Here is a 25,786-nt window from a genome sequence, read left to right on the forward strand (position 1 = left end):
AAATTGATGAAAAAGAATTTCTCATCGGCTGCTTGGCATGTGGGGTTTAATTATTTAAACTTGAACTTATTTTATTATAGTACTATTAAAATTCGATAGAAATAGTTAGTGGATATACATGTATTTTCACAATTATAAAATATCATTATTGTTCCCCTCATGATGATAAGGAGCTTCCCATTTATAATCTAATGCCGTTTAGTAGTAGTTTATATCTAAGACTAAAGATTCCATGTTCATATTTACAGTTGCATCGCGTTAAATTTAATATTGTAATTAAAAAATAGCAACGCCAACCGTACTAAATTACTTTAATAATTTCGGTAGCACAATTTCATAGTAGAATGTAAAATTGTTGTTGACTTCCAAAATGTAAAATTGTTGTTGAGATTCCACGGAAAGTATTTAATGATCTTATAATTATGTGATTGCTATTTGCTCTTCTGCACCTCATTGTTGACATTACTTAAAAAGATGTGTCTCTATTTGTATTCAAGATAATGTATTTAATGATCATAAAATTAAGATGATTGATCATACACCTCAACTTCTTTTAAAATATACTATTATACAAGAATATGCATTTTTTTCTTTTTAATATGTTCCACAAGAATATGTATTTTCTAATTTTGGAAACTCTTTTCTTTCTAATGAGGTGGGACTCATTACCCACTAACAATTCTTTAAGGCTATGTTTGGTTGACGGGAAAGTAAAGTTGGCATGGAAAATGATTCCTGGGAAAATGAATCCCGGAAATATGATTCCTAGTAACTTTACTTTCCTATGTTTGAAAAATATCAAGATTTTAAATTTAATAATAATTTAAACACCAAGCGAAAAGTATACTTATTATTTTTTATTTATAAAAAAGAATAATAATATAATTTTTTTAATAATTACAGATAATAATAATTATATTATTATATTTATTATGGGATGTGATCATATGATAACCCATAATTATGGTGATAACCTAATAACCCTCATTTTATGGACGAAAAAGTATCATTTTATAGAACAAAATATCATTTTGTGGATTAAAAGTATCATTTTATGTATGCTGAAAAAATATCATTTTATCACGTATAAATATCATTTTTAGTAAAAATGATACTTTTGACCCATAAAATGATAGGGTTATTAGGTTATCACATAAATATGAGTTATCATTATAACGCACCCCTATTTATTATTACAATGGATAGTTTAAATATGAATTCTATCATAATATAAAATAATACATATAATTATAGTTTAAAATATTATACTCATTTATTATAATAATAATTAGTATTATAATTATAATATTTAAGGGTGTTATAAGTGATTAAATTTAATAAATGAAAACTACACTATGACTTTATTGATTAATTATTAATTTATAAAAATAATAATTATTTATCATACGATTTATATTATATAATTATATTTTAATTATTTAATAAATTATTAATTATTATTATGAATTATTATAAAATAAGTTATAATTATGATAATTTTAATCATAGTTATTTATTTTCTAAAATTAAGTAGTATATGATTTATAATTTTAAATTATTTTTAAAACATTCTAATTAATAATAATAATAATAATAATAATAATAATAATAATAATAATAATAATAATAATATATTGTATTAAACATGTAAGAATCCTAAAACTGAAAAAAAAATAACTAAGAAAAGCTAGGATTCAGAATCCTGGAAAATTATATAAACTTTCCTTGTTCTCGGATTCTGATTACTTTCCCAGTTTGATTAAAAACTGAAACAAACACAGGAATTTAAAATTTATGTAATCAGATTACTTTCCCAGACAGAATCCTGGCAACCAAACATGGCCTAATTACTTTTTTTTCTATCCCTTTCTTATTTTACTAATTTTGCATTAAAATTCGTGCTGAACCCAAAGTGCATATTCATTGAGGACAAATGGAGTAACGTGTTTTTCCTATTTGTGTGTAAACTTAATACTCAACCACTTGCCGTTGGAATTATTTTTAAAGTGCAAATAATGATTTATTTTATTTTATGCAAATTTAATATATTACGCTTCTATAATAATTAATAATCAGGTTATAAGAGACATCAACATTGTTTTATGTAAATAAATTAATATCAACATGCAAATTTAATATATTACCCCTATTCTTAGTTTACCAATTTCTAATTAACTTTCGTCAATATCGAGTTAGAATTTTTTAATTTCTCATTGGAACAATATAAAATTTGAGGTGGTAAACTATTTTATAAGCAACTAATATTAATTTCTTGCATAATTAGTGTGTGACAGAGTGGAAAACTGAGTTTTATGAGAAGCAACTTATTATTTCAGCAGGTATCCCACTTTTTCTAAACTCAATGATATTGCGCAACTAATTACTCTTATGAAATCAATATTTATTTCATTAATTAATTTTTTAATCCCCATCAATGTCTCTATTAGGCGTTTTACGTGTACACTATCCAATATAGTACTCCTTCAGTTACTCCTTCCTAAGATTGTACTAGATTTTATATATTTTTATTTTTGTGTTTAGATAGAGAAAATAAAGATATTTTTATTTTCTTTAAAGGAATGAGTCATCTTAGCTAGTAAAAAGTGAAAATGGATAGTAATAATTATAATTAGAGGAGACTTATGGTGTCGAGATTCTTAAAGCAATTTATTGAGAAGTGCTGCAGCAAATAATTAATTTATCCGATTATTTCATTGCATACTTTAATTTATTTCTATCTCTTATTTTTCAACAAAATTTCTTAATCTTTATTTCCAAAATTTTTTACTCAATTTAATTGGGACAGAAGCAGCACGGGTAATAATGAGACTAATTTGAAATTTATTTTCAATTTTCTCTTCTCATAAAAAACTCATAAATCCAAACTTGTTTCTTCCTCTCTTCTTCTGCAAAATATGGCTTATGCTGTTTGCCATTCGCTCATCCAAGCCATAGACAGAATCCTGAATCTCGATGATAAAAAGTACCCTATCTCCGATGAAGGAAAGCGACAGATTAAAGATCTTCTTGCACGGATCGAATTCATCAAACGGTTCCTTGAAAGGTATCCCAAGGAAGCAGCGAGGTTCGAAACAGCCGTCACGAACGCCGCCAACCAAGCGGAAGACGTGATGGAGCACTTCATCTACGAGCACTACTGCTGGAACCTCCAGGCCGAGAAAATGGCCGCTGTCGGCCGCCCACGCAATCGTACAGAGATTCTGTACGATTTCCGTGAGCTGTACATAGTGATGGCGAAAATATCCCCCATCGCTCAACAGATGGCGGAGATCCAACATAAAGAGGAGCAGCAGCACGGTTTGCGTCCAGCAACGACGATGAGCTCGTCCGCCCCGGTGTCCCAGCCTGATGTTGATACTGACACGGTTGGTCTCGAGGAGCACTTGAAGAATATTAAAGATGTGCTCTGTGGACAGCCGACGTCCCAACGCCGAATCATCCCCATCACGGGGATGGGCGGGATTGGGAAGACCACTCTGGCTAGAGCTGTTTACAACGATGAGGACGTCGTCAACGAGTTTCCTGTCCGCGCTTGGATCGTTGTGTCTCATAATTATAAAGTAGAAAACATTTTTGGGGAGCTTCTGTATGCCTTGGAGCAACAGATCTCTGACACTCTTGTAGACAAAAGTGAGACAGTGGAGAAGAACCTAGAGAGGATCTTGACTTTAAAGAAGTACCTGATTGTGGTGGACGATCTGTGGAGTGCCAAGGCGTGGGACGACATAAGGAAGGCGTTTGGCGACCCCAGGAAGTGTGACGGGAGTCGGATTGTGATCACCACCAGGGATGAGACTGTGGCTTCTTATGTCACCTCTTCCTCTCCTCACAAGATGAAGCTCTTGAGTCCTGAGAATAGTTGGATTCTCCTCAAGAAAAAGGCGTTTCGAGACAGGGAACTTGAATCAAATATGGAAAAGATCGTGTGGGAAGTTGTTGATGGTTGTGAAGGATTGCCCATTGCGATCGTGCTTATTGGAGGTAATTACACGGATCTAGATTCATAATCAATATTGCGTAGACATATATCTTAATCTAGTTCATATATCTTTTCAGGTATCTTATCAGAAGCGAAAATGGAAGCATGGGCTGACATTGCAAGAGATGTGAAATCCGCGGTTGAGAGTACTACTGAGTTCGGAAAGAGAATTGCGTTGAGTTACACATATCTACCTGTTGATTTGAGGCCGTGTTTCTTATACATGGGTGGCTTTCCAGAAGATCACGAGATCCGGATCTCAAAGCTTATCAAGTTATGGATAGCTGAAGGATTCTTTGGAAACGAAAATGAGGCTAAAGATTACTTGTACAAGCTTGTGAGGAGAAATCTGCCTTTGATCACGGCTCTCAAGCCCAATGGCGAATTCAAAAGCTGCGCCATACATAATATGGTCCGTGATATGGCCATATCACAGGCTCTAGATGAGAACTATGAGCGACGGCTGAGTATTGGTCATCCGGATCTTACGCGCCTTGCTAGAGCTTACGCCTCAACGCTGCGTACATGTTTGACCTTCCAGCCTAGTGAGAGCTCATTAGTTGCACTGCGAAAGTTCAAGTTGCTGAGAGTGCTGGATGTGGTGGAGACTGACTCGTACTCACTCCCAGCTCCCGTGTTCGAGCTGTTTCATTTGAGGTACCGTTACTTACTCTTATGTACCATATCAGTTATGAAAGACTGAAAGCAGTTGGTGTGTTGTTTATAGATGACTAAATGAGTTGTCTCTCCTACTAAGCTAGTTTTTTTTGTTTAGTTCTTTTGTTTTATTTGTAACATTGGTGGTTTCACTGAGAGGCTCATTTTAGAATTGACTCTGAGTGAACCAGCCATGACCAACAAGAACTCAAAATGGTGTTATGGCAAAGATCTGTCATGACCAACAAGGACGTTGACTTTTGGTGGGGGAGAGGTCAATTGTTGTAAAGGCAACTGATGTTGGATTTATAGACTAAATGAACTTTTTTTTATAACACATGCAAGTCTTTTGGGATAAGTTTTTATGTGTGGACTGTAACAGGTACCTAGCGTTCGGGTGTCCAATGGAGGTTCCGCACGCCATATCAAGGCTTCAAAATCTTCGCGCTTTGATAATTCGTCCTAGCAAGAGACCGAGGCATCACTCAAACGACAACGTGAATCTACCACTGGAGATCTGGATGATGCCGCTTCTGACTTATCTTGTCTCCTCTTTTGATCTTCTGCCCGATCCAAAAGGAGCGGCCTCCGCTCTAAAGGAGCTGCTTACACTGAATGTGGTGAAGAAGCTAATATGTACAGAACAGATGATGAGATTACTTTACAATTTGAAGAAATTGGCAATCACTTATTTTGGAGACAAATACCGAAATGAAGACTATCAGCTCCACAATCTTGTTCTCTTGACTCAACTTGAGAAGCTGACACTAGTTGTGAAGAAAGGCTCTCTTCTTGAGAAAAAAGCTAAGCCTGTTTTCCCGAAGACGCTGAAGAAGTTAACCTTGAGCGGTTGGCGATTCCCTTGGGAATATATGAATGCTATTTCTGCTCTGCCCGAGCTTCAAGTGCTCAAACTGAGAGATCATGCCTTTGAAGGCGGTGCGTGGAGCACTATTAAAGAAGAAAGCGATGATGATGATGATGATTATGATGATGAAGAAGAAGAAGAGGATTTGTTTGTTAAACTGGAATATTTGCTAATTCAGGAATCTGATTTGGAGTTTTGGAAAACCAAAAAGGAGCATTTCCCAGCACTGAAGCGGCTAGTGCTCAATCGTTGTGGTAAGCTGAAGAAGATTTCGGAAGACATGGGTAACATTTTAGAACTTAAGCTGATCGAGGTTGATCGTACAAACGAATCTCTTCTCGAGTGTGCCAGAAGGATCCGTGACAAGCAGGAGGAGGACTATGGCAGAGTCCTTATAGTTCGGCAGATATAAGGTTAACCGATTTGATTCTCCTACTTAGATATTCTTTTTATAAAGGAATTTGATAGCTAAACTGTATTTTTGTGTTTTAGTTTTTTAGGTGTATTGACAAGAAGCTGAGATATGGTGGATATGAAGATCACAGATTCGAATCAAAGGTTTTATGCTCTGCTCTGGAGAAGCATCACCTTTGTGTTTTATTGTGTCTTTTTTCCTTTTTTTGATTTGTGTTTATGTATTTCTTGATTTGGACATGAAATGTTGTCATTCGGCATATTCTGGTAGTACTTAAAAATGTTTGTTGAAAACACTCTAAAGGTCTTCAGACGTGTGATTGTCGATGAAAATGACGTCTAATCCTAAATTGTATGCCATTCGGCTCTCGTGGTACAACTTGAGAAAGAACCTGACAAAGAAAATCCCGCGAATATTAAGTAAAGGGAGGATAAAGTGCAAAATGAAAGAGGCAGAGAGATGAAGAGAGAAAAAAGTAAGAAAGAGTAAACCAGGTGTGAAAAAATGTGTTGACTTTTACTAAAAAGGGAAACGACTCTATTACTATGGAATGTACCAAAATGGCAAAATGACTTTATTAATATGGAACGAGGGAGTAGCTACCAATAGCCCAATTTTAATTCAATCAATTAACTAGAATTATGTATGAAAATTAAATATCTAAGTTAAAATGCTAACATACAAGTATGATTAGATTTTAAAAAAAAAAAAAAAAACAATGGGCTTAATGGAGTACATAAAGGAAAGAAGAGGATAATAGAAATTAAGAGCCCAATTTCAGCCCAATAAATTTTGAAAGTTAATTTCAAAAGTCAAAATTAGACCACTTTTTTCTCTCCGCAATTCCCACACCGCCATCGCCACCGCTGTTCTGTTATCCGACGGCTGACGCCGCCGTGTCGCTTCGTCACTTCCGACGTGCACCCCCACACTTCACACAGCACATCCACCATCTTCTATCAATGAAGGATTGTAGCTTGAGGTTCCAAGACCTCCAAATCAACTCAAATCATGTGTAATTAAGGTATGAATTCATTATACATTGCTTTTCTCTAAGCTTCAAAATGTAGATTGAATTGAAGGAAATTCACCCCCTCTCTTAGGATTTGGTGAATGATTGCTTGAATTAAGGGAAATTCATCCTCTCTCTTAGGATTTGGTGAATGATTGCTTGAATTGGTGATGAGTTTAGTCTGATTTGGGAAGAAATTCTGAATAAAATTGAAAGGTGCAAAATTCTTAATTATGTGAACTAAATAGCTTGTGAGATTAGTAAAACCAAATACTCTTGTATATTCTGTTGGAGGTATATGATTATGCCATGATCTGTTAAAGTATGAAAATCATGATATTCCATGTTTATGCCTCTTGCTTCAATGTGTAATTAAGAAAAACAGAAACAATCATATTCCATATGAAGATATGATGAACAAAACAATCACAATAGGGAATAAATGATCTCCAATGTGCATAATGAACACATACATATTAAGATGGGAAAAATAAATGATCTGATCCGCCATAAAGAGCGAAATCAGGTCTAATACAAGTAACAACACAACAAGGCAATGTTTTGCAAGTTCAGCGTACAAGCCGAATCAAGTGCGGCATTTATTAAATCCGAGCAAACATGCTCGACTATTCGAAGAAGGGAAACAGTTCAACATAAGAACAAGCCAAGTGCAGCAGTTATTCAAGCGAGCCACATTGCACCAGACCCTGTGAATGAATGCAAGCTATGTATCAACCACTGAAACCAACAAAAGTAACAAAAGATGTAGAAAAAGTTTAGGTTACAAAAACTCTACCTGATTAGAAGCTTGAAATGTGTGACCAATGCTGCATTAAACAAGTGATAATCGATATGAGAGTATATAACATGAAATTATAAAGATTAAGTTGGGGTTTGAAAGATAACTCACCTGCCAATGGTAAACGAATCTTGATCATTTCACAGGAGCAGGAGGAGGTGGAAAGATGGAGAGCTTGAAATCAGATTCTTTGCCAAATATATTTTCATTTTCAGCAGCAATACTCCTGGCCGCGTCAACTGCATCTGTGCATGTAGTTAAATCCAACATCTTGAAGCTCTCTACTTTAGCCAGATCAACTGGAATTTCACGAAGCTTGTCGCAGTTCTTGAGCACAAGGCTTCTAAGCTTCGGGTAGTGATGAGATTTAGCCTGCCAGAAAGCTAAATCTGTGTGTTCAATCTGCAGGAATTGAAGAGACGGAAAACCTCCAACAGCATCTTCTAACTCCCAGGTGTTCCCGATAAAGGCTTGTTGTTTTAGCTTGAGCACCTCAAGCTTCTGGAGCGATCTGAGAATAGAGATTTCTTGCCATTTGAGTGAAGTCCGGCACAGTGTGAGGCTTGTGAGTCCAGATGGGAATTGATCAACTTTTGGTAGGCAATTCAGTTGCTCCGTGTCTTGTGCCTTGTCGTTTACTAGTTTCAGCTTTCCCAGATATCTCATCTTCCTCACACTATCAAAAGGTCCCTTTTCGTCGCAAAGCAAGGCTAGTTTCCCACGGATGCCCAATTTCTTCAGATTGGGAGCCCGCTCATGAAGTCCTCTGCAACTCTCCACGGAGATTAAGCCGAGTGTTTGAAGCTCCTTTGCACAATCACCGTCCTTGGCCGAGGGCAAGGTTGCAGAGGCATCTGTCTTAAAATACCTCAAGTACCTCATCTCCCATATGTTGGCTTTAACTTTGAGGGTAGGAGATGTGGTGTTGATGATAAGAGTTTGCATGTTGCAAATCTTGTTGAAATCTTGACAAAGCATCGACAAAGTGGTGGACAAGGCAATGTACCTCATATGAATCAAAGTGTAGAGGTCTGTATCGATATCCTTCAATATCAAGGGTTGAATGTCGAAAACTCTGAGAAACTTAAAGGCTTTAATGAGGCTTGTGCAGTCTCTCCCAGACAGGTCATCACAGCGCTCCTTAGAAAAACAAACAAATGAGCGGGCACGAGGAGTAGAAGATTTTGATGAGATATAGCGTTTGTAATCAGAATGAATAGAAAGACGGCGGCACGACTCAGAGATGGGAGGCACACATTGCCCTTGTTCGTTGAGCCTGATCTCTTGGAGAAAGTTTTCAGTAGCAGCTTCAATGCGGCAGAATTCACGCAAGGTATCATGAATCTGGCATATTTTAATATTACCATCAGCTTTAAACTTGAGAGCTTTGACTAAGTTTCTACTAACGAGATCCTTCAAATAATTCTGTCCGACCTCCTCCAATGGAATACGCGGATCCTTTTGTTGTATGAACCCTTCTCCAATCCACATGCGGATCAATTTCGAAGCTGAAATCTCATAGTCTTCTGGGAACAGCCCTAGGTAGAGAAAGCAAGGTCGCAAGTAGTGAGGTAGACTCTCATAACTCAAAGATATGAATTTTGTCATGCGTTCTAGCGGGTCCTTCTCACTGAGATATGAGTTCACATCTTCCGACACTTTAATCCAGTTCCTTTTAGTTGCAAACACATTTTTTGGGTCTGATAACTCGTAAAGGATGCCTCCTATGACTACTATCGCAAGTGGCAATCCTTCACAATCATTTGCAATTTTATTCCCGACTTTTACCAGTTGAGGAGGGCAATCGAGCTTGCCCAGTGCCTCCAACCGGAACAGCTCCCAGCTTTCTTCTGGCTCAAAGGCACGCAATGGCACGAAGGGTTTTGGCTTACTAGCATGGCTTCCCACAGTCTCTTCACGACTGGTGAGTAAGACTTTACTTTTTTTTTCTTGCAACGGGAGAGCCTTTTTAAGTCGTTCCCAAGAAGGTATGCTCCATACATCATCCATCACTATTAGGAAAGTGCCCATCTGGAGATAATTGGATACAATATCAGCTAATTCATCGCCATCTTTGGCGCGCATGTCGGCGTCTAGAGTGGTAAATTGGCTGAGGATGCGTAGAAAGATATCTTTCTCTTTGAATTCTGCTGAAACAGTAAGCCATATGCGGGTAGGGAACTTTAAGATGATTTGAGGATCATTATAAATCTTCCATGCCAGCGTCGTTTTGCCTAGCCCAAACATTCCAGTCAGAGAAATGACATCAAGACGGTCGGCTTCTTGACTCAAACGGCGTATGAGGCTTTCGGTCACGTCTGCAAATCCCACCACATTCTTGTCCTTTCTTGGTGGTCGAGGCTGTTTGAAAATTTTACTTTGAGTTCAGTATACTTGTATAATTTTTTATGGAAAAATGGTTAGATAGGACATGAACTATGCCACGACTCCCTCAAACATTCATAATCAGCTCAATTGGAACATTCCACTAAATTATCTTTGATCAAAGATAATGAAGAAGAGCAAGATAAGGACAAAGAAGAATGTTAAGAAGAAGATGAATGTCAGACACCAATGTCCCACATCGGTTATGAAGAGCAATTGGTTGGATTTATAGACCAAATAGGTTATCTCTTCCTAACTGGCTAGTCTTTTGAACGAGTGTTCATGTTTGGTTTGTAATAAAGAAGAAGATGCAGAAGATGACGCCATCATTGTCATGTCACTATGTGGGGTTAACAAGGAAGATGAATAGGAAATGAAGAATGTAACAAGGAACATAATAGAAGACGGTAACAAGGAACTTAACACGAAGAACATGAAGAAGGAAAGGAAGATTGAGAGGAAGAGGAAGAAGATGACATCATCTTGTATTGGATCAACTGCGGGGGTATCAAGGAACATAAAGAAGAGGAAGAGGAAGAGGAAGAGGCCATCCTTGGCGATGAATAAAAGATTTGCAATCCAAGTTGGAGCAACTGCGGGATGCGAAAATATGATGAAATCTCGAGGTTTCTGAATTTGATAAGTCAAGAATTTAATGTAGACATTAGAAATAGAATGTTAGTAAGACGCCCACAGGAAGGTTCCGTATATTGAGCCGATTTTGAGTTAGAGGATTTGTTTTCAATTTAGATAGTCTATTTGCTTTAAGTGGCGGATCTAGAAATTTTACACTGGGCCCCCAAACCATATAACACAAGAATTAAACTATTACGCATTAGGATTCAAACTCAGGCTTCTAAAAAAGAAGTTTTCTAAGACCGATTCTAAAAAGCAACTTGCACTTATACTGCCTTTATCCCACTAGAAATGAAATGTTTTTTTTTTAGGTTGTCCCATTAAAAATGAAACGTTTCTTGAAATAGAAATAACTTTATCTCTACTTTTCCCTTTCTCTTACTTTACTCTCTATTCTTTAACTCACAAAACAACACTACATAAAATCATGTGCCAAAAAGCAAACGTTTCATATTTATTGGGATGGAGGGAGTACTAGATTACACAATTTTATGGGTAATGTATATACATAACGATAAAATTGTTGGGAGTTCTAGTGGCCCTCCATCACACCATGTATGTCCGCCACTAAATTCATTCTAGCTTGAATTCTTTTATCGCATCCTTAGAAAATTAACATGTGACAATATTAAAGACTTGAGATGAAAATGGTAAAACAAAAGTTTTTAATATAAGATACAGAATAGTTTCATTAGAGCTTGATGAATATAGAGCTATCATTAGTTACAAGAGAAATTAACATTTTAGGAAAACACATTGGAGACTAGAGGCAATGACTTGTGTTGAAATGCACCCAAACTAAATTGTTTATATTTACATTTTAGGTCATTTTTGGTCATACAACTATCCTACCAAACTGCTAATAGGTAGAAAAGTTAACCATAGTCATGGTAGATAGTGGTTGAAATTAAAAGGTGGGTACTAACGCGGACTATTTGTAGCAGTTGTGGCACGCAACGCCCTCGTACCAAGTGTACTGGGATGTTGCACACCACAACGACTGGTGCAAATAGTCCACGTGTGCCAAGTTAAATTTATGCCAAATAACATTCGATTTGCACTAAATATTTCACAGCATTAACTCATAGAGAACAGCATCTTGAATCTTGATCAAGTAATTGTTTTCCTAATCATAGATGTACCTAAATGTTTTAAAAAGCATATGATAATATGAGAGGGTTACCTCAGAAGGTGTATCATTTTTGTCATCGTGGGTGGTGAGGTTGATTTCATTCCTCAACTGTGTGATTCGGCCGCTGATGGCGTCCACCGTCTGCCCAATGCTGCTGAGGTTGAGCAGCTTTTTGTGGCCAGTCAGGATTTTTCTGATAAAACGACTACTCGACCCTGCTTCTCTGTTCTTTACCACGAATGCATCAATGATGTCTTCGATGTCGTAAACAGCATCGTGAATCTCCTTGCGCATCAGCTGTATTTTGTTGTTGCCTTTCCTCATCTTCACTGTGTCCTTGAGGAAGGCTTGGAAGTGGAGGAGGTCGCTCTCCAACTTCTTGACGTTGCCCTCCGTGTCGTTGATTAGATGGGCTTGGTGCAGCACGAGCTCCTTGAGGTTGTTCAGCAGGAACTCTGTTGCTGCGTCCGCCATCTCTGTCTCTCTGTGTCTCACTCCCTCTCTCTGCTTTTTTGCCTCTCTCTTTTTTATTTGCTGGAGTGGGAAGAAGTAGGCATCATTTATGTACAATGCTCTCCACTCTTGTATATATAAATAAGTGCAATTTACTTTGAGCTTTCACACGTATTCATATCTAGTGGAGTTTAAATTACTAACAAATTAAAGCATCTTAAGATGTGATACAGTTCTAGTCCAGAGCATTTGTCCTAGCGGCAAGGAGCTTAGATATCAATGTATGAGGTGCCGAGTTCGGGAGAAGTTAATTTTTTTTTTACAGTTTAATTTCCTCCTTTCTTAGGAGTTTATATATAATATCCTCCTTCATATAGGAGTTAATTTTTTTATTTTTTATTTTTTAAAAAAGATGTGATACAGTTCTAGCCGACGACACTCTTGAAATTCGCACCGGACTTGCGAAACGGGGACTGAGGACTCAATGTCATTGCTACACCATTATATACGATGGAATTTTGCCACCGGATATTAATTTTTGGATTTTATTTTGTTTTATGTATTTTCGGTCTTCCTTTTATTCGAAACTAAATACAAATTTTACTTGATTTTAATTTTAATTGAGTCCGATGTGAGATCTGAAGGTATAAGATCAAAGGAAGTCGTCGTATCGATCCGGGCTATATTATGGAGATTCTCGGAGTAATTAGTTTATAGATCCTTAATTACAATGGGTTAAATTTAATCTATTATTTGCTCAAATTAATTTGTACAAAGCATCTTAGCATGTGATGTACTAATTTGCAATATCAATGCACATGGTTACTTACATAATTAAATAAGCATATCCAAAATAAAATATTAGATTTGTAGAGAAGGATTGAGCTAAAACCTCTTTAATATAGAAATTACGAACAAATTATATGTGGGATATGTTTTGCTCTGAAATGTATAAATTCAAAAATTAAACATTTTTCGTGAAATCAAACATAAACTACGAATTCATTCAACAACATTATGAATCCACCATTTATCGTTACCATCTTAGAGTTGAGAATAACTCTTAATTTTTATTTTAGCAGATCTATATTAATCATAAACATGCCGATCTTTAATTAGTTTTGAACTAGTCAAATTAACCAATAAGTAGCATAGTGTATTCACCAATGTTATAAGGTTAGAACTTTTGTAATGTGGGTCCTTTAATTGTTATTTTATGTATAGTGGTTTTGTTTTTTTTATTTAAATATTATAAATATAATATTATTGTAATAAGGTTGTTATATGTGAAGGCGTGTAAAGTCTCATGATTCTTATCTACAACGTATTAATCAGATTACTTATTTGAATTAATCCATAATTAAGGGTCCGTTGACTTCACAATATATTGGGTTTGTGAATAAATATAACTAAAAACTTTTATATATCAAAAAAATAGTTATGGTGTCTTTAAACAGGTGATATTTAGTATAGATTCATGTGATACAATATTCAATAGCAAGTTGATATTTGTTTATTTAAATAAAACAAATATTAATGTCACTCATACCCTACCACATCACTATATTTTCAATAATATAATTACTCTGAATATTTTTACAATATCTATGCTTTCATTCATCGGTAGCTAGGCTGTCAATACATAAAATGTCAAACTTTTGGTTGAGTTTAATATGCTATACATATGAATACGAACGTTTATTATACTTTTTGGATAAATTGTTAATGCTTAAATATAAAAATATGAGTATTAGAAAGCTAATTTATGCAATAGACCAAGTTAAAATTATTAATGAATAATTTAAGTTTGAGTTGGTATCTAGTTTAATTTAATTCATTAGTTTCATTTGAAAACTAATCCCACAAAATAAATCACTATAAGACAAAACTAATCAGTCTATAGATGTACCATATTAAATTTCAAGTGGTTAAATGTGAACTAATTACTGTATTACATTAATTAGTCAATGGTCTTTTTTAAATCATTTTTATCTTTGTGAACGTGAAAGGCCAGCTGTGATGGCTAACTTTAGGGATCAATTCGATTTCTTTAATTATCAAGTTGGATTTGTTGTTATATTAGACCCTACTAACAGATTGAAGAATGAAATCATATGACAATTCCTAATTAATTGAAATTAAAGTACTTAGTACATGTCTTAAAACACAACTTCTAAAAGTCAAATGCATAAAGTTGAGTTTAAAGGAAAATATATATGTATACAATGTTTTGTGAAGTTATTATGGTTTTGATGAATTCTCAAGAAAAACTAACTCAAATTATGGAAATTGAGCATTATATATAGGGCAATCTTGAAACATTGTGCTGGTGGTAATGCTTCCCATGATTTTATTTTATCTTCTATTTAATTTTTAATAATTATGCTTCTCATGGCTTTGTGCTAAAAGTGAATGTCCTTTTCATTTTATTTTATTTTATTTTTTCTCTTTATTAATTCAATGTCTTATCAATTCAAACTGAAATAGTTTTGCGTACAATTTAAAATGGAGGTTCAATTGATCCGTTTCATGGATCATTGAAACTAAAGTCTTAATTTTACAAGTAAAATAAGAAAAATGCAAAGTGAATTTATCATTATTATGCTTAATATATAAATTAATTATTTCTAATTTTCTAAAGTTGGATAATTAATTTTCCCCTGAGAAGATCATATATAGTAAGGCCCATTACCAAAAATTGGGTCAAAATATAGAAATTTTCCTTTGGGCTAATTGGGATATAATCTAACTAAGTTGTTTAATCTGGGTCTTTATTCTGCATGCGAAAGAATATTTTTTGGGCCAACATCCTAAGTCTGAAAAAAATACTTCTGTATTAACCATTTTTCTTTTTCTATTTAATTAGATAAATAAATTTTCAAAAAATCAACTGGCCTCACTGTGATTAGTTAATTGTTTTACGAATTTCCGTGGCTCAATTTAATCGAAAGTCAATTCAGATGATTGCTCTTCCACGATTTATCCATCATTAACCAGCCTTCGTTCTATAGTAATAGAGGCATTTCATTTTACACACTCATTTTGAAAAAATAATTATAAATAGTTAAAGTGGAGAAAAATTAAAATAAGAGAGAGAATTTTGTAGATAAGACTCTTCTCTATATTATTTTCTCTCTTACTTTACTCCCTCTCCCCTTTAACTATTTAATACTCCATCTGTCCCATTAGAAATGAAACGTTTTCCTTTTTGGTCTGTCTCATTAAAAATGAAACGTTTCTATAAAAGGTAACAATACTCTCTCTACTTTTTCTTCTCTCTTTTTTACTCTCTCTCCATTAACTCACAAAACAACACTGCATAAAATCTCGTGCCGAAAAGCAAATGTTGCATATTTAATGGGACGGAGGGAGTATCATTTTTTCAAAACGAGTGCAGAAAATGAAATGTCTCTATTACTGTGAAACGAGGGAGTACCTATTTAAATGTTATTTTGCATTGAATTATGTTCTCCAAAATCCCACAAAAACGATTTATTGAGAAAGACAACTCTTGCCAGACAGGTATACAACCATAAGGCCATCACTGGCTGGTTCGAGAGGCGTGCATGGGTGTCCTTTTGTAGTGACATGAGCAATAAAGAGGTGCTTGTGGAACTCATACAACAGATGGTGTTAGGAAAGAAGGGATTAAATGAGAGAGATTACTTGTTGGAGGAAAAGGATAACCGGAGTTTACGACAGATGCTTCGCCATCACCTGAAAGGGAAGCGATTTTTCGTAGTTGTTGACAACTTGCTAAAAGGAATGCAAATGGTTACCTTGTTAAGAGGCTTTCAAGAAGGTATGTATGTCTTCAAATAGTCTAATTATTATTATCCAAATTTCACAATTTTGAGTCTTCTTTTGTATGAAAAATGCTTTTCAGGAGCAGACTATGGGAGTAGAATGTTGTACACAAGTTGCTATGATGGTATGAATTTGGTTCTCTACATGGTTCACAAAGCTTTGGATTCTGACAAGAGCTGGAAATTGTTTTTGGAAACGATTGATAAATCTACTAGTGATAGAACAAATTCTCAAAGGAGTTGGAGAGGAAGGGGAAGGTGTTAAGGGTGAAGTTCCTTAACTCGGATAATTTGCGTCGAACGTCGCGGGAGCTGTTGCCCACGATCACTCTGGCGTCAAATTTAGGGATAAACGGTAGTCGCGGAAGCTTTGCCCGTCGATCAAACCAAACAAAGAGAGTAAAACACGATAAAAGGAAAATAAGATAATTTGATATTTCTTGAATGAATAATGATGATAACAATAGCCCTATTTATAATAGGGATACTAACTTAAGGAGCAACACAAAAGATACTAAGAGATATATGGGAAAATATGAAAAAGATATGCTAAATTAATAACTAACTAAATAATAGGGTAGAGAGAATATTCATAGAGATATCTCGTATCAGAAGGAGATGTTGAAAAAATGTGGTGGTTTGCCGTTAGCTATAATAGATGTTGCAAGGCAGAAAGCAAAACAAAGACTTTTAGGGGTGAAGTGGGAAGAACTTTTCGATTCAGTTGATTTGAGCGAATCGTTGAAGTTATTGGAACCGATGTATCATAGATTAGATGAAGAACTCAAGCCATATTTCTTGCATATGTCCCTTTTTAAGGAAAATGCAGTAATAAGGGAAGAAAAGTTGGAACAAATTTGGACAGCAAGTGGAGTACACATACCAAGGACACCTGAGGAACATCATATGGGTGAAGAACAATGTGTCAATTTAGTTAAAGAATCCATTATTGAAGTCGTGCATGAGTTTCCAAATAGATTTGAAGTAAAAAAGTGTCGCATGAATCCCGTGCTTCACATGCTATCCATAAAAAAAGCAGAGGAGGAAATGGGCTTTGAGATCTTAAGAAGCAATGGAAATAGTAGACCATTGTTGAATCCTCGTCATCGTGTTATCCAATGCGACAGAGAGAAGTTTAATCATTCCACGAGTCAAGGCAACAAAAACCTTAATTCTCTCACCTTCCATGGATGATGCTGGCCCGTCTTACTGGGAGAGTTTTGAGCTACTCAAAATACTCGACCTAGAAGATTTTGGGGTGAAGACTTTGTCAGAAACTATTGGCACATTGTCCGAGTTAATATACTTGGGATTGAGAAACAATTACATACAAGAGATCCCACACTCGTTGAGGGGATTGAAGAGGCTTGAGACACTTGATATAGCTCTAAACTTTATGCTAGAGGTGTCGGATATTATACGAAAAATGGCAAACCTTCGTAATCTCCACATGTCTATGCAGGGACGGATGTAATGTATTACTAGGTGGGGCAAATGCCCATCCTCAAATATACTGATATGTAGTACTACTATTTTATTTCATAATTTTGCAAAATTTGTAAAATTTCTTTATATTTGCCCCTTCTTAAATTCTCAAATTATCTGTACATATAATTTTGCCCCCTTCCATTTACATTCCTGAATCCGTCCCTGGTCTGATGTGATATGCCGAAAGCCTTTGAAAATAGGCAAGCTAGAGTCCCTAGCCTACACCTCTATTTATGATTGGGCATATGAGATGATGGCTAGTCTCAAAAAATTGGGCTTCGAAGAAGTTGATGAAAACTTGGATGTAGGCAAGAACTTTGCTAAGTTGAAGAAATATCGGGTTCTTGATCACCTTATCTTGAAAGGGTATCGTTTCAGAAGCGTGTCGTGTTTGGATGAGATTGTTGCTCTGCATAGACTCAAAGCTATCAAACTGGATGGACGCCTATCTAGTTTACCAAGTGCGGATCATTTCCCTCCACGTATTCGTTACTTGAGTTTGGTAAATACTTGTCTTGACGAAGACCCCATGCCGGTACTGAAGAAGCTGCCCCACCTAGTGCGCCTCAAACTGCGGAATGCATACATTAGTCGGGAAATGGTGATCCAACACAATGGGCTTCGTTCGCTTAAGGTCCTTCGCATTGGTGAGTTGTGGAATCTTAGAAATTTACATGTTAGAGAAGGTGAAATGTCGAAACACTAAACCCTAAACCCTAAACCCTAAACTCCGACAATTAGAAATAAAAAACTGTCCACATTTGAACACCATCCCGAAAGAGATTGGGTCGATGATGTATCTTAGGAAGTTTAAGATGGTAACTACAAAACGCATTGCAACAAAGATTAGAAATTCAAGTCTAACCTCCAACATATTAGAGGTGGATATCAGCCCATAACTTGTAGTACTACTACATTCGTGTCACTGTAATTAAGTCATTTTTCTTTTTTTTTTCAAAAATCAACCCCTTTATTCTTTCTTATATTATTTTCTTTTCTCTTTTGCTTTATATCTTCACTAACTTATTAAACAAAACTTTTTTAGTCCATTTCACTTTTTTCCTTTAATAATTCTAGGATTTTCTTAAAAAAATGATATAGATATCTAAAATTTTAAAACAAAATTCACAAAGAACTATGCATGTGTCGATGTCTTCCAAGCGATAAAATGCCAAATTATGTCATAATGTATAGGAGTTATGTGGCATATTAATTATAAATAATGATTATTTTTATTATTATCTATTAAATTTAATACTTTGTATGAAAATATTAAATGAATTAAAATATGTACTGTCGTTATGGGCGGTATGTCCCATTAAATGAATGTGGACACACGAAAATAAATGAGTATGGAACAATGTTATAGTTGGCTTTATTTTACAAGAGAATGTCCTTTTTATTTTATATCTTTTCTCTATAATTTATTTTCTGATAATTCTGTATGAACGCAGAGAAAAGTATCTTGATCTATAATAATCCTTCCACCTACGAAATAATTTTAGAACCTCCACAGTTTAAAGTCCCAACTTACTATGTTCGATATTAGATAGTAAACTCCACATTCTACTAGAAAACTAGTACTCCCTTCGTCCCAAGATATTTGACTCGCTTCTTTTCCGCACTCGTTTTGAAAAAATAATATAAAATAATTAGAGTGGGGAGAGAGTAAAGTAAGAGTAGTATAAAAATATAACCTACATTCCACTAACTTAGTCTACCACTTTCCTATATATTTCTTAAAACTCATGTCGAATTCAACTGAAATATAAATCATGGACAACGGGAGTATCTTGTCATTTCAAAATGAAATCATTTTGAGACTAATTTGAATGAAGGTTCAGTTTTATCAATTATAAATCCACGGATCATTAAAACTGAAGTTCTATTTCAAGTAAAATGGAGTAAGATAATTGCAAAATGGATATTTATGATAAGCTTATTATTTCAATCAAGATCATATATTATGGCCCATTACATAAAGTGAGATCAAAATATTGGAAAAAATCTTTTGGGCCTTCATTTTGCATGAGAAAAAGAAAGCCTATTTATTTGGGCCAACTACCTAACAATGAATAAATCAATTTTTTATTCTACAAAGTACACATTTGATTTGATGAATATTTAAAATTTCATAAAACTATAGTAAATAGATTCAGTGAACCAGAACAATTGCAAATGTTTCAAATTTCAAGAAGTTAATTTTAAATCATTGATCATCAAGCTCATTAAATCATCACTTGTAAATTATTTAACATAAATCATCTATGTATATAACCTATCTTGTAATCAAAATATTTCACAAACCCAAATAAAAGTAATATAAATTACTCCCTCCGTTCCCGATTAGGAGTCACAATTTAACCGGGTACGGATTTTAAGAAATATAAAAAAAAGTTGGTTGAAAAAGTTAGTGGAATGTGGGACCCATTTTTTATATTGATTTTGTTGTAAAATGTGAGTGAATTGAATTAGTGGAATGTGGGACCTACTTACTATTTATAGTAAAATTGAAGTGTTACTCGTAATTGGGGACAGATCGAAATGAAAAAATATAACTTTTAATCAAGGACGGAGGGAGTATATGATATCAAAGTAAAATCTCAAAATAGAATAAATGTGAATTCCATATCAAACTTGGTGACAAAATTGCATTAAATGTATATACTTTAATTTTAGATCATCTGCTTCTTCAAGCTCTCTCTCTCTCTCTTGGAATTAAATATTAAATATACGAAAAAAAGGAGAAAAGCTCATTAAAGATCTGCTGGTTCATTTTAGCTCCACACAGAGCTTCACAGAGAAGTGAAGAGAGAGATCAGTTGCTTTTCCCTCACTCACTACTAACTTTACCTCATTTATACCTCGGACCAGTCTTCTTCTTTTCCTTCTTTAGGGTTTTGTCCCAACCAAAAAATTAACCTCAAGATCTCCTTCACCTTTTGTTTTCACTTTGCAATTTGCTTGTATTCAACTTTAAATTGGGGGAAATTGAAAAAAGGGGTTGCAAATTTGGAGGTATGTGTGAGTTGGGATGAACAAATTTGACATTTTTGGGGGATTTTGGGATGGTGGGGGGGTTGGGATGAGCTTGAGTGGCTAAGCTTCTTTCTTTTCTTGAAGCCCTTAGTTTTGGTAGTTCTATTTTAGGAAATAAAAATTGAGTCTTTTTCTTCTTCTTTTGCAATATGAGGTTGTCTTCTTCTTCTTCAACTAATACTGGATTTAATGATCAGGCTGAGGAAGGTAAGCTGTATTGTTTGCTTTAATTCACATTGGGTTTGTTGTATTTTTCATGGAAATGCTTTGTTTCAGCTTCTTGTTTTGTGCTTGTGTTGGCAGGGGAGAAGAAATGCTTGAATTCGGAGCTGTGGCACGCGTGTGCCGGCCCTCTGGTGTCGCTTCCCCAGCTCGGGAGCCGGGTGGTTTACTTCCCTCAAGGCCATAGTGAGCAGGTTTTGTGAAGAATTTTCAGTTTAAGCAGTTTTTGTTTTACCTGTGGAGCTGATATATGTTAGCCTTTAGGATATGTATGCACTGCTTTTTTCGATTTATATGATATTTCCGAGCTTGTAGCTTATTGATGTAGTCGGAAAATCTAATTGAATTCTATGTATAGAAAAGCCGATAGCTTAGTGTGATGCATAATCAATTATAGAGTAGTGGAACGATGAATTTTAAAGGATTTTAGACCGAATTGGAACCCCGTCACTTTGAGTTGCTTATGTAGTGAATCAGCATGTATTTTCATGTTCCCCCTTTTTCCAAGTAATTGGTGAGTTGCACAATGCGATTATTCTCGTAAATTTTACGATGACCTGTTCGTGGAGCCTTTGTAGTTACTTTAGGCAAGTAGTTTTTGCTCGAAGATACCATATTTGCTTTGTTGGACGTGTGACATAGGCAAGCATTGATTGGGATTGCCTGAAATCGAACTTTTAAATTCGTTTTCTTGAAGTGTTACAGTCCTATGTCTTGATATATATCGGACTTATGATGTCTTAGGGTTACATCAAATGTCTCATAACATTTGGGGTATTTGTCCAGGTTGCTGCCTCTACCAACAAGGAAGTAGATGGCGCTGTCCCTAACTATCCCGGTTTGCAACCGCAACTAATATGCCAACTTCACAATGTTACCATGCACGTAAGTTGTGTACTATACCGTCATCGTATGATTTTACATTTCAAAATCTTATCGAAAGCTTGGTTCTTAAAATCTTGATTTTCTAAACTGCAGGCAGATGTTGAAACCGATGAAGTCTACGCTCAAATGACTCTGCAGCCGCTTACCCCTGTAATTTACTATTAGACTTATTTATATTCGTGCTCTTGATTTCGTTATTTTGTTGTTCATTAGTTTGTCGTTTGCTATTTGGTCAGCAAGAGCAGAAGGACATATGCCTACTACCGTCAGAACTCGGCACTCCAAGCAAACAGCCAACGAATTATTTCTGTAAGACGCTGACTGCTAGCGACACCAGCACTCATGGAGGGTTTTCTGTCCCTCGTCGAGCAGCTGAAAAAGTTTTTCCTCCTCTCGTAGGTTTACTAGTGCCTCGCCATCCAGTTTTTTGGTCGTCATAAATTTCTATATTTGAACTATATATTTACTGCGTGTATAGGACTATTCTCAAACCCCTCCGGTTCAAGAATTAATCGCAAAGGATCTTCACGGAAACGAGTGGAAGTTCAGGCATATATTTCGAGGTGAGTTGTCAGATATTTATTTGTACGAAATAACTTGTTCGAAAAGGGGCTATAGTACTTTTTTTCCTAATTATAATCGATATCGGGACAATGTGATTTATCTATGTTGTAGCTATTGTGACGGCCAACTTATGAAGCTCCAATCTCGTCTTTTCCAGGTCAGCCGAAGAGGCATCTCTTAACAACAGGTTGGAGCGTGTTTGTGAGTGCAAAGAGACTAGTTGCCGGAGATTCTGTTATTTTCATCTGGTATGCAGCTTTATGCTCTTTAGGCTTTCGCTTTGTCATTCGAGCTTTCAATCGATTTTTCTACTAGCCTTAGATAATCAATAAAAGTTGCTGTTGGAAGGATAATATTCTAAATTTAGAAAATTCATACATAGTGGATTAGATTTAGGTTATTTCCATTTGTAACTACAGTCACGACTCTTTTTGTAGGAACGAAAACAACCAAATGTTTTTGGGGATTCGGCGTGCCAGTCGACCGCAAACTGTCATGCCTTCATCAGTGCTGTCGAGCGATAGTATGCACATTGGGCTTCTTGCTGCTGCTGCCCATGCTGCGGCTACGAATAGTCCGTTCACCATCTTCTACAATCCCAGGTAAATTTCCGCTACTGCTTACCGTATTAGGCAATATCCAGCTTCAAATTCTCGGGTTTACAAATTTCAGGGCGAGTCCATCGGAGTTTGTGATACCTCTCGCAAAATATGCCAAAGCAGTTTATCATACGAGAGTTTCTGTGGGTATGCGCTTTAGGATGCTTTTTGAAACTGAAGAATCGAGTGTCCGGAGGTACGTCTTTTCATTTTTCGTTTCCTCCTCTTCCATTATGCAGATTTCTTTTTATATGTTTTCCTTGAATTTGGGATATTTAGGTATATGGGTACAATAACGGGTATCAGTGATTTGGATCCGGTTCGTTGGCCAAGCTCACATTGGCGCTCGGTGAAGGTATGGACATATCTAAGCTACTCTGATCTAATAATCAATTTAAAATTGGATAAATTTTTTTGAAGTTGTGGTGTCGTGTATTTTCGTTTTTAGGTCGGTTGGGACGAGTCGACTGCAGGGGAGAGACAGCCTAGAGTTTCATTGTGGGAGATTGAACCTCTGACAACTTTTCCCATGTACCCGTCTCCGTTTTCCCTCAGATTGAAGCGACCGTGGCCAGCTGGACTTCCGTCATTTCCTGGTCTGGTTTATCGACAGACGTTGAAAAGTTATTCCTTCTTCGATCGAGCATTAATCTGATCCTACTTTATTCATGTTTCGTCGTTCAGGTCTTAAAGATGGCGATATGGGTATGAATTTTCCGATGCCATGGCTCCCCGGAGGTGTCGGGAATCAAGGCCTTCAGTCGCTAAATTTTCAGGGCGTATCCCCTTGGATGCTGCCGAGGATAGACAATTCGAATCTCTGTTTACAACCCGATATTCACCAAGTAATGGCGGCCGCTGCAATGCAGGACGCAGGGTCGTTAGATCCCTCGAAAATCCTCAATCAGTCCTTCCAATTTCAGCAAAACGCCCCCAACATCTCCGCTTCACTGCTACAGAATCAGATGCTGCAACAGCCCCATTCCCAACCGAGCTTCCTGCAGAACCTTCCGGAAAGCAGCGTCGTTTCTCAGGCTCAGATGTTGCATCAACAACTGCAGGGCCGTCATTCGTTTATCAATCATCTTCAGCAGCAGCTGACGCCTCAACAGCTGAATTCTCAATTTCAAGATCAGCTGATGAAAAAATCTAGTCCGGCTAGCTTGCAGATGGGATTGACTTCGGAATCTCAGTTCACGCCCGTGCAGGCCTTGTCGTCAACGAGCCAGCTACAGAACTTCTCCAACCTCATCGGGAATCATATGGCTTCGTCTAACAACTCTTCAATGCAGGGTATTCTAAGCTCATTTTCCGGCGAAGGAACATCTCCACACATGAACTTGAACGGACCTCATCCTCTCCTCTCTCATTCCCTGGCAAAACGAGTAGCGTTAGACCCGCAGCTTCCTTCCAAGGTTTCTCATTTCGGAGTGCCCCATCTGGAAGAGCTGGTGACGCCTAATTCCAAGGTCTCGGGCCTTTCGGCCTTGCTGCCTCCGTTCCATGGTAAAGAATTTTCGGATTTCCAAGGTGTGGCACATTCTCACGACAATCTGATGTTCGGAGTTGGTACGGACTCGTCAGCTAATATGCAGTCCGGTATGTCTAACCTTAGAAACAACGGAAATGAGAACGATTCGTTGTCGATGGCATATGCGAACCCCACATTTCCAAGTGGCCCAGGCACTGAATTTCCTCCCAACTCGGACATGACTTCCTCCAGTTGTGTAGACGAGTCAGGTTACATGCAGTCCTCGGAAAACGTGGACCAAACAAACCCGACATCGAGAGCCTTTGTAAAGGTGAGTAGCATGAGGTGCACATTGTCGTCTTCTCGATCACTCTGATCCAATTGCTGCTGATTTGCATATTTTTCAATGTTATAGGTTCACAAGTCGGGGTCTTTCGGGCGGTCACTCGACATCTCCAAATTCAGCAGCTATTCTGAGCTGCGGAGCGAGCTTGCTCGCATGTTTGGACTCGAGGGCTTGTTGGAAGATCCTCAGAGATCAGGCTGGCAGCTTGTATTCGTTGACCGAGAGAACGATATTCTTCTCCTCGGCGATGATCCTTGGCAGTAAGTAACCATCTCTCTTCGACACCCCTTCGGTTATCATACGATATTTTCATCGTATTTGGTGCATGTCACACGTGTGATATAGTCTGCGAATCACATAAAAGAGTGATTAACCGGAATAGGTGTGACTCAAAATTGGTCTTTCGACCAAAAATTCACCCAGTCCACCACTAGGCCGCCTCGGGATTACATTCTACGGAGCCTTTACATTCTACATTTTCGTGTTTCTTGACAACCTAAGCATCTAGTCGTTTGCATCGCAGGGAATTCGTGAACAGCGTGTGGTACATCAAGATACTGTCACCTCTTGAAGTGCAGCAAATGGGCAAAGAGGGCCTCGATCTTCCAGGCTCGGCCCAAAATCATCGGCTCTCCACCAGCAGCAACAGCTGCGACGACTACATGAGCAGGAAGGACTCCAGAAGTGGCTTGAACGGCATACCATCCGTAGGGTCTCTCGAATACTGATGGAAAGCTTGCTCGTCGTCCTCTTGAGTTCCTTCTCCCCCGGCCTTACCCGAAAAGGCCGAGGGTATGTAAGCTTGCTGTATGTATGTTATATGGTGAATCCTTGTCTTCTTAGGGCTACTTTGTAAGAATTTTAAGAACATTTATTGCAATTTGAAATGAGGAAAAAATGTAGACTTTTATTACTACATAGATATATGTATATGGAAAAAATGAATTTGGTGATGTTGAAAAACATTATTATGGAATAAAATGACAGATTAAAGGGAACTAAATCTCTA

At 36.6% G+C, this 25,786-nt stretch overlaps 4 protein-coding genes and 1 long non-coding RNA gene across 6 annotated transcripts; 4 read left to right on the forward strand and 1 right to left on the reverse strand.

Moving 5' to 3' along the window:
• Positions 1-2,888: 2,888 nt before the first annotated feature.
• LOC148929823 (putative late blight resistance protein homolog R1B-14) lies at positions 2,889-6,199 on the forward strand. 2 transcript variants are annotated; one of them, XM_048092216.2, is made up of 4 exons: positions 2,889-4,002; positions 4,078-4,657; positions 5,040-5,938; positions 6,018-6,199. In XM_048092216.2, the coding sequence occupies exons 1-3, from the start codon at positions 2,916-2,918 to the stop codon at positions 5,935-5,937; spliced, it is 2,565 nt and encodes an 854-aa protein (XP_047948173.2). In that variant the 5' UTR covers positions 2,889-2,915; the 3' UTR covers position 5,938; positions 6,018-6,199. The 2 variants fall into 2 exon arrangements, with proteins under 2 accessions (XP_047948173.2, XP_088926216.1); XM_089070090.1 differs by having other exon boundaries at positions 6,026-6,199.
• A 533-nt stretch (positions 6,200-6,732) lies between these two features.
• Positions 6,733-10,865, forward strand: LOC148929824 (uncharacterized). The gene is made up of 2 exons (XR_016128826.1): positions 6,733-6,964; positions 7,044-10,865. It is a non-coding gene; the product is annotated as an uncharacterized LOC148929824 (long non-coding RNA).
• Positions 7,364-12,467, reverse strand: LOC125194035 (late blight resistance protein R1-A-like). Its single transcript, XM_048092035.2, has 4 exons — positions 11,956-12,467; positions 7,863-10,112; positions 7,749-7,779; positions 7,364-7,659 (listed from the first exon to the last, which is right to left on the reverse strand). Exons 1-2 carry the CDS (start codon positions 12,376-12,378, stop codon positions 7,887-7,889), a joined length of 2,649 nt encoding a protein of 882 aa, XP_047947992.1. The 5' UTR covers positions 12,379-12,467; the 3' UTR covers positions 7,364-7,659; positions 7,749-7,779; positions 7,863-7,886.
• Positions 12,468-17,349: 4,882 nt separating this feature from the next.
• Positions 17,350-18,550, forward strand: LOC125195577 (disease resistance RPP8-like protein 3). Its single transcript, XM_048093714.2, is given in 3 exon segments — positions 17,350-17,602; positions 17,852-18,345; positions 18,347-18,550. Coding segments are annotated over 3 exon segments (951 nt in total).
• Positions 18,551-20,347: 1,797 nt separating this feature from the next.
• Positions 20,348-25,693, forward strand: LOC125194446 (auxin response factor 6-like). The gene is made up of 14 exons (XM_048092670.2): positions 20,348-20,897; positions 20,994-21,106; positions 21,699-21,797; positions 21,891-21,947; positions 22,034-22,192; positions 22,276-22,360; positions 22,519-22,609; positions 22,799-22,963; positions 23,034-23,156; positions 23,240-23,315; positions 23,409-23,556; positions 23,645-24,762; positions 24,847-25,037; positions 25,301-25,693. Exons 1-14 carry the CDS (start codon positions 20,840-20,842, stop codon positions 25,503-25,505), a joined length of 2,688 nt encoding a protein of 895 aa, XP_047948627.1. The 5' UTR covers positions 20,348-20,839; the 3' UTR covers positions 25,506-25,693.
• The last annotated feature ends 93 nt before the right edge of the window (positions 25,694-25,786 follow it).

This window comes from Salvia hispanica, chromosome 4 (assembly GCF_029641045.1).
Source record: "Salvia hispanica isolate PSC_SH4W2 chromosome 4, Shi_PSC_v1, whole genome shotgun sequence".
Classification (NCBI taxonomy): domain Eukaryota; kingdom Viridiplantae; phylum Streptophyta; class Magnoliopsida; order Lamiales; family Lamiaceae; genus Salvia; species Salvia hispanica.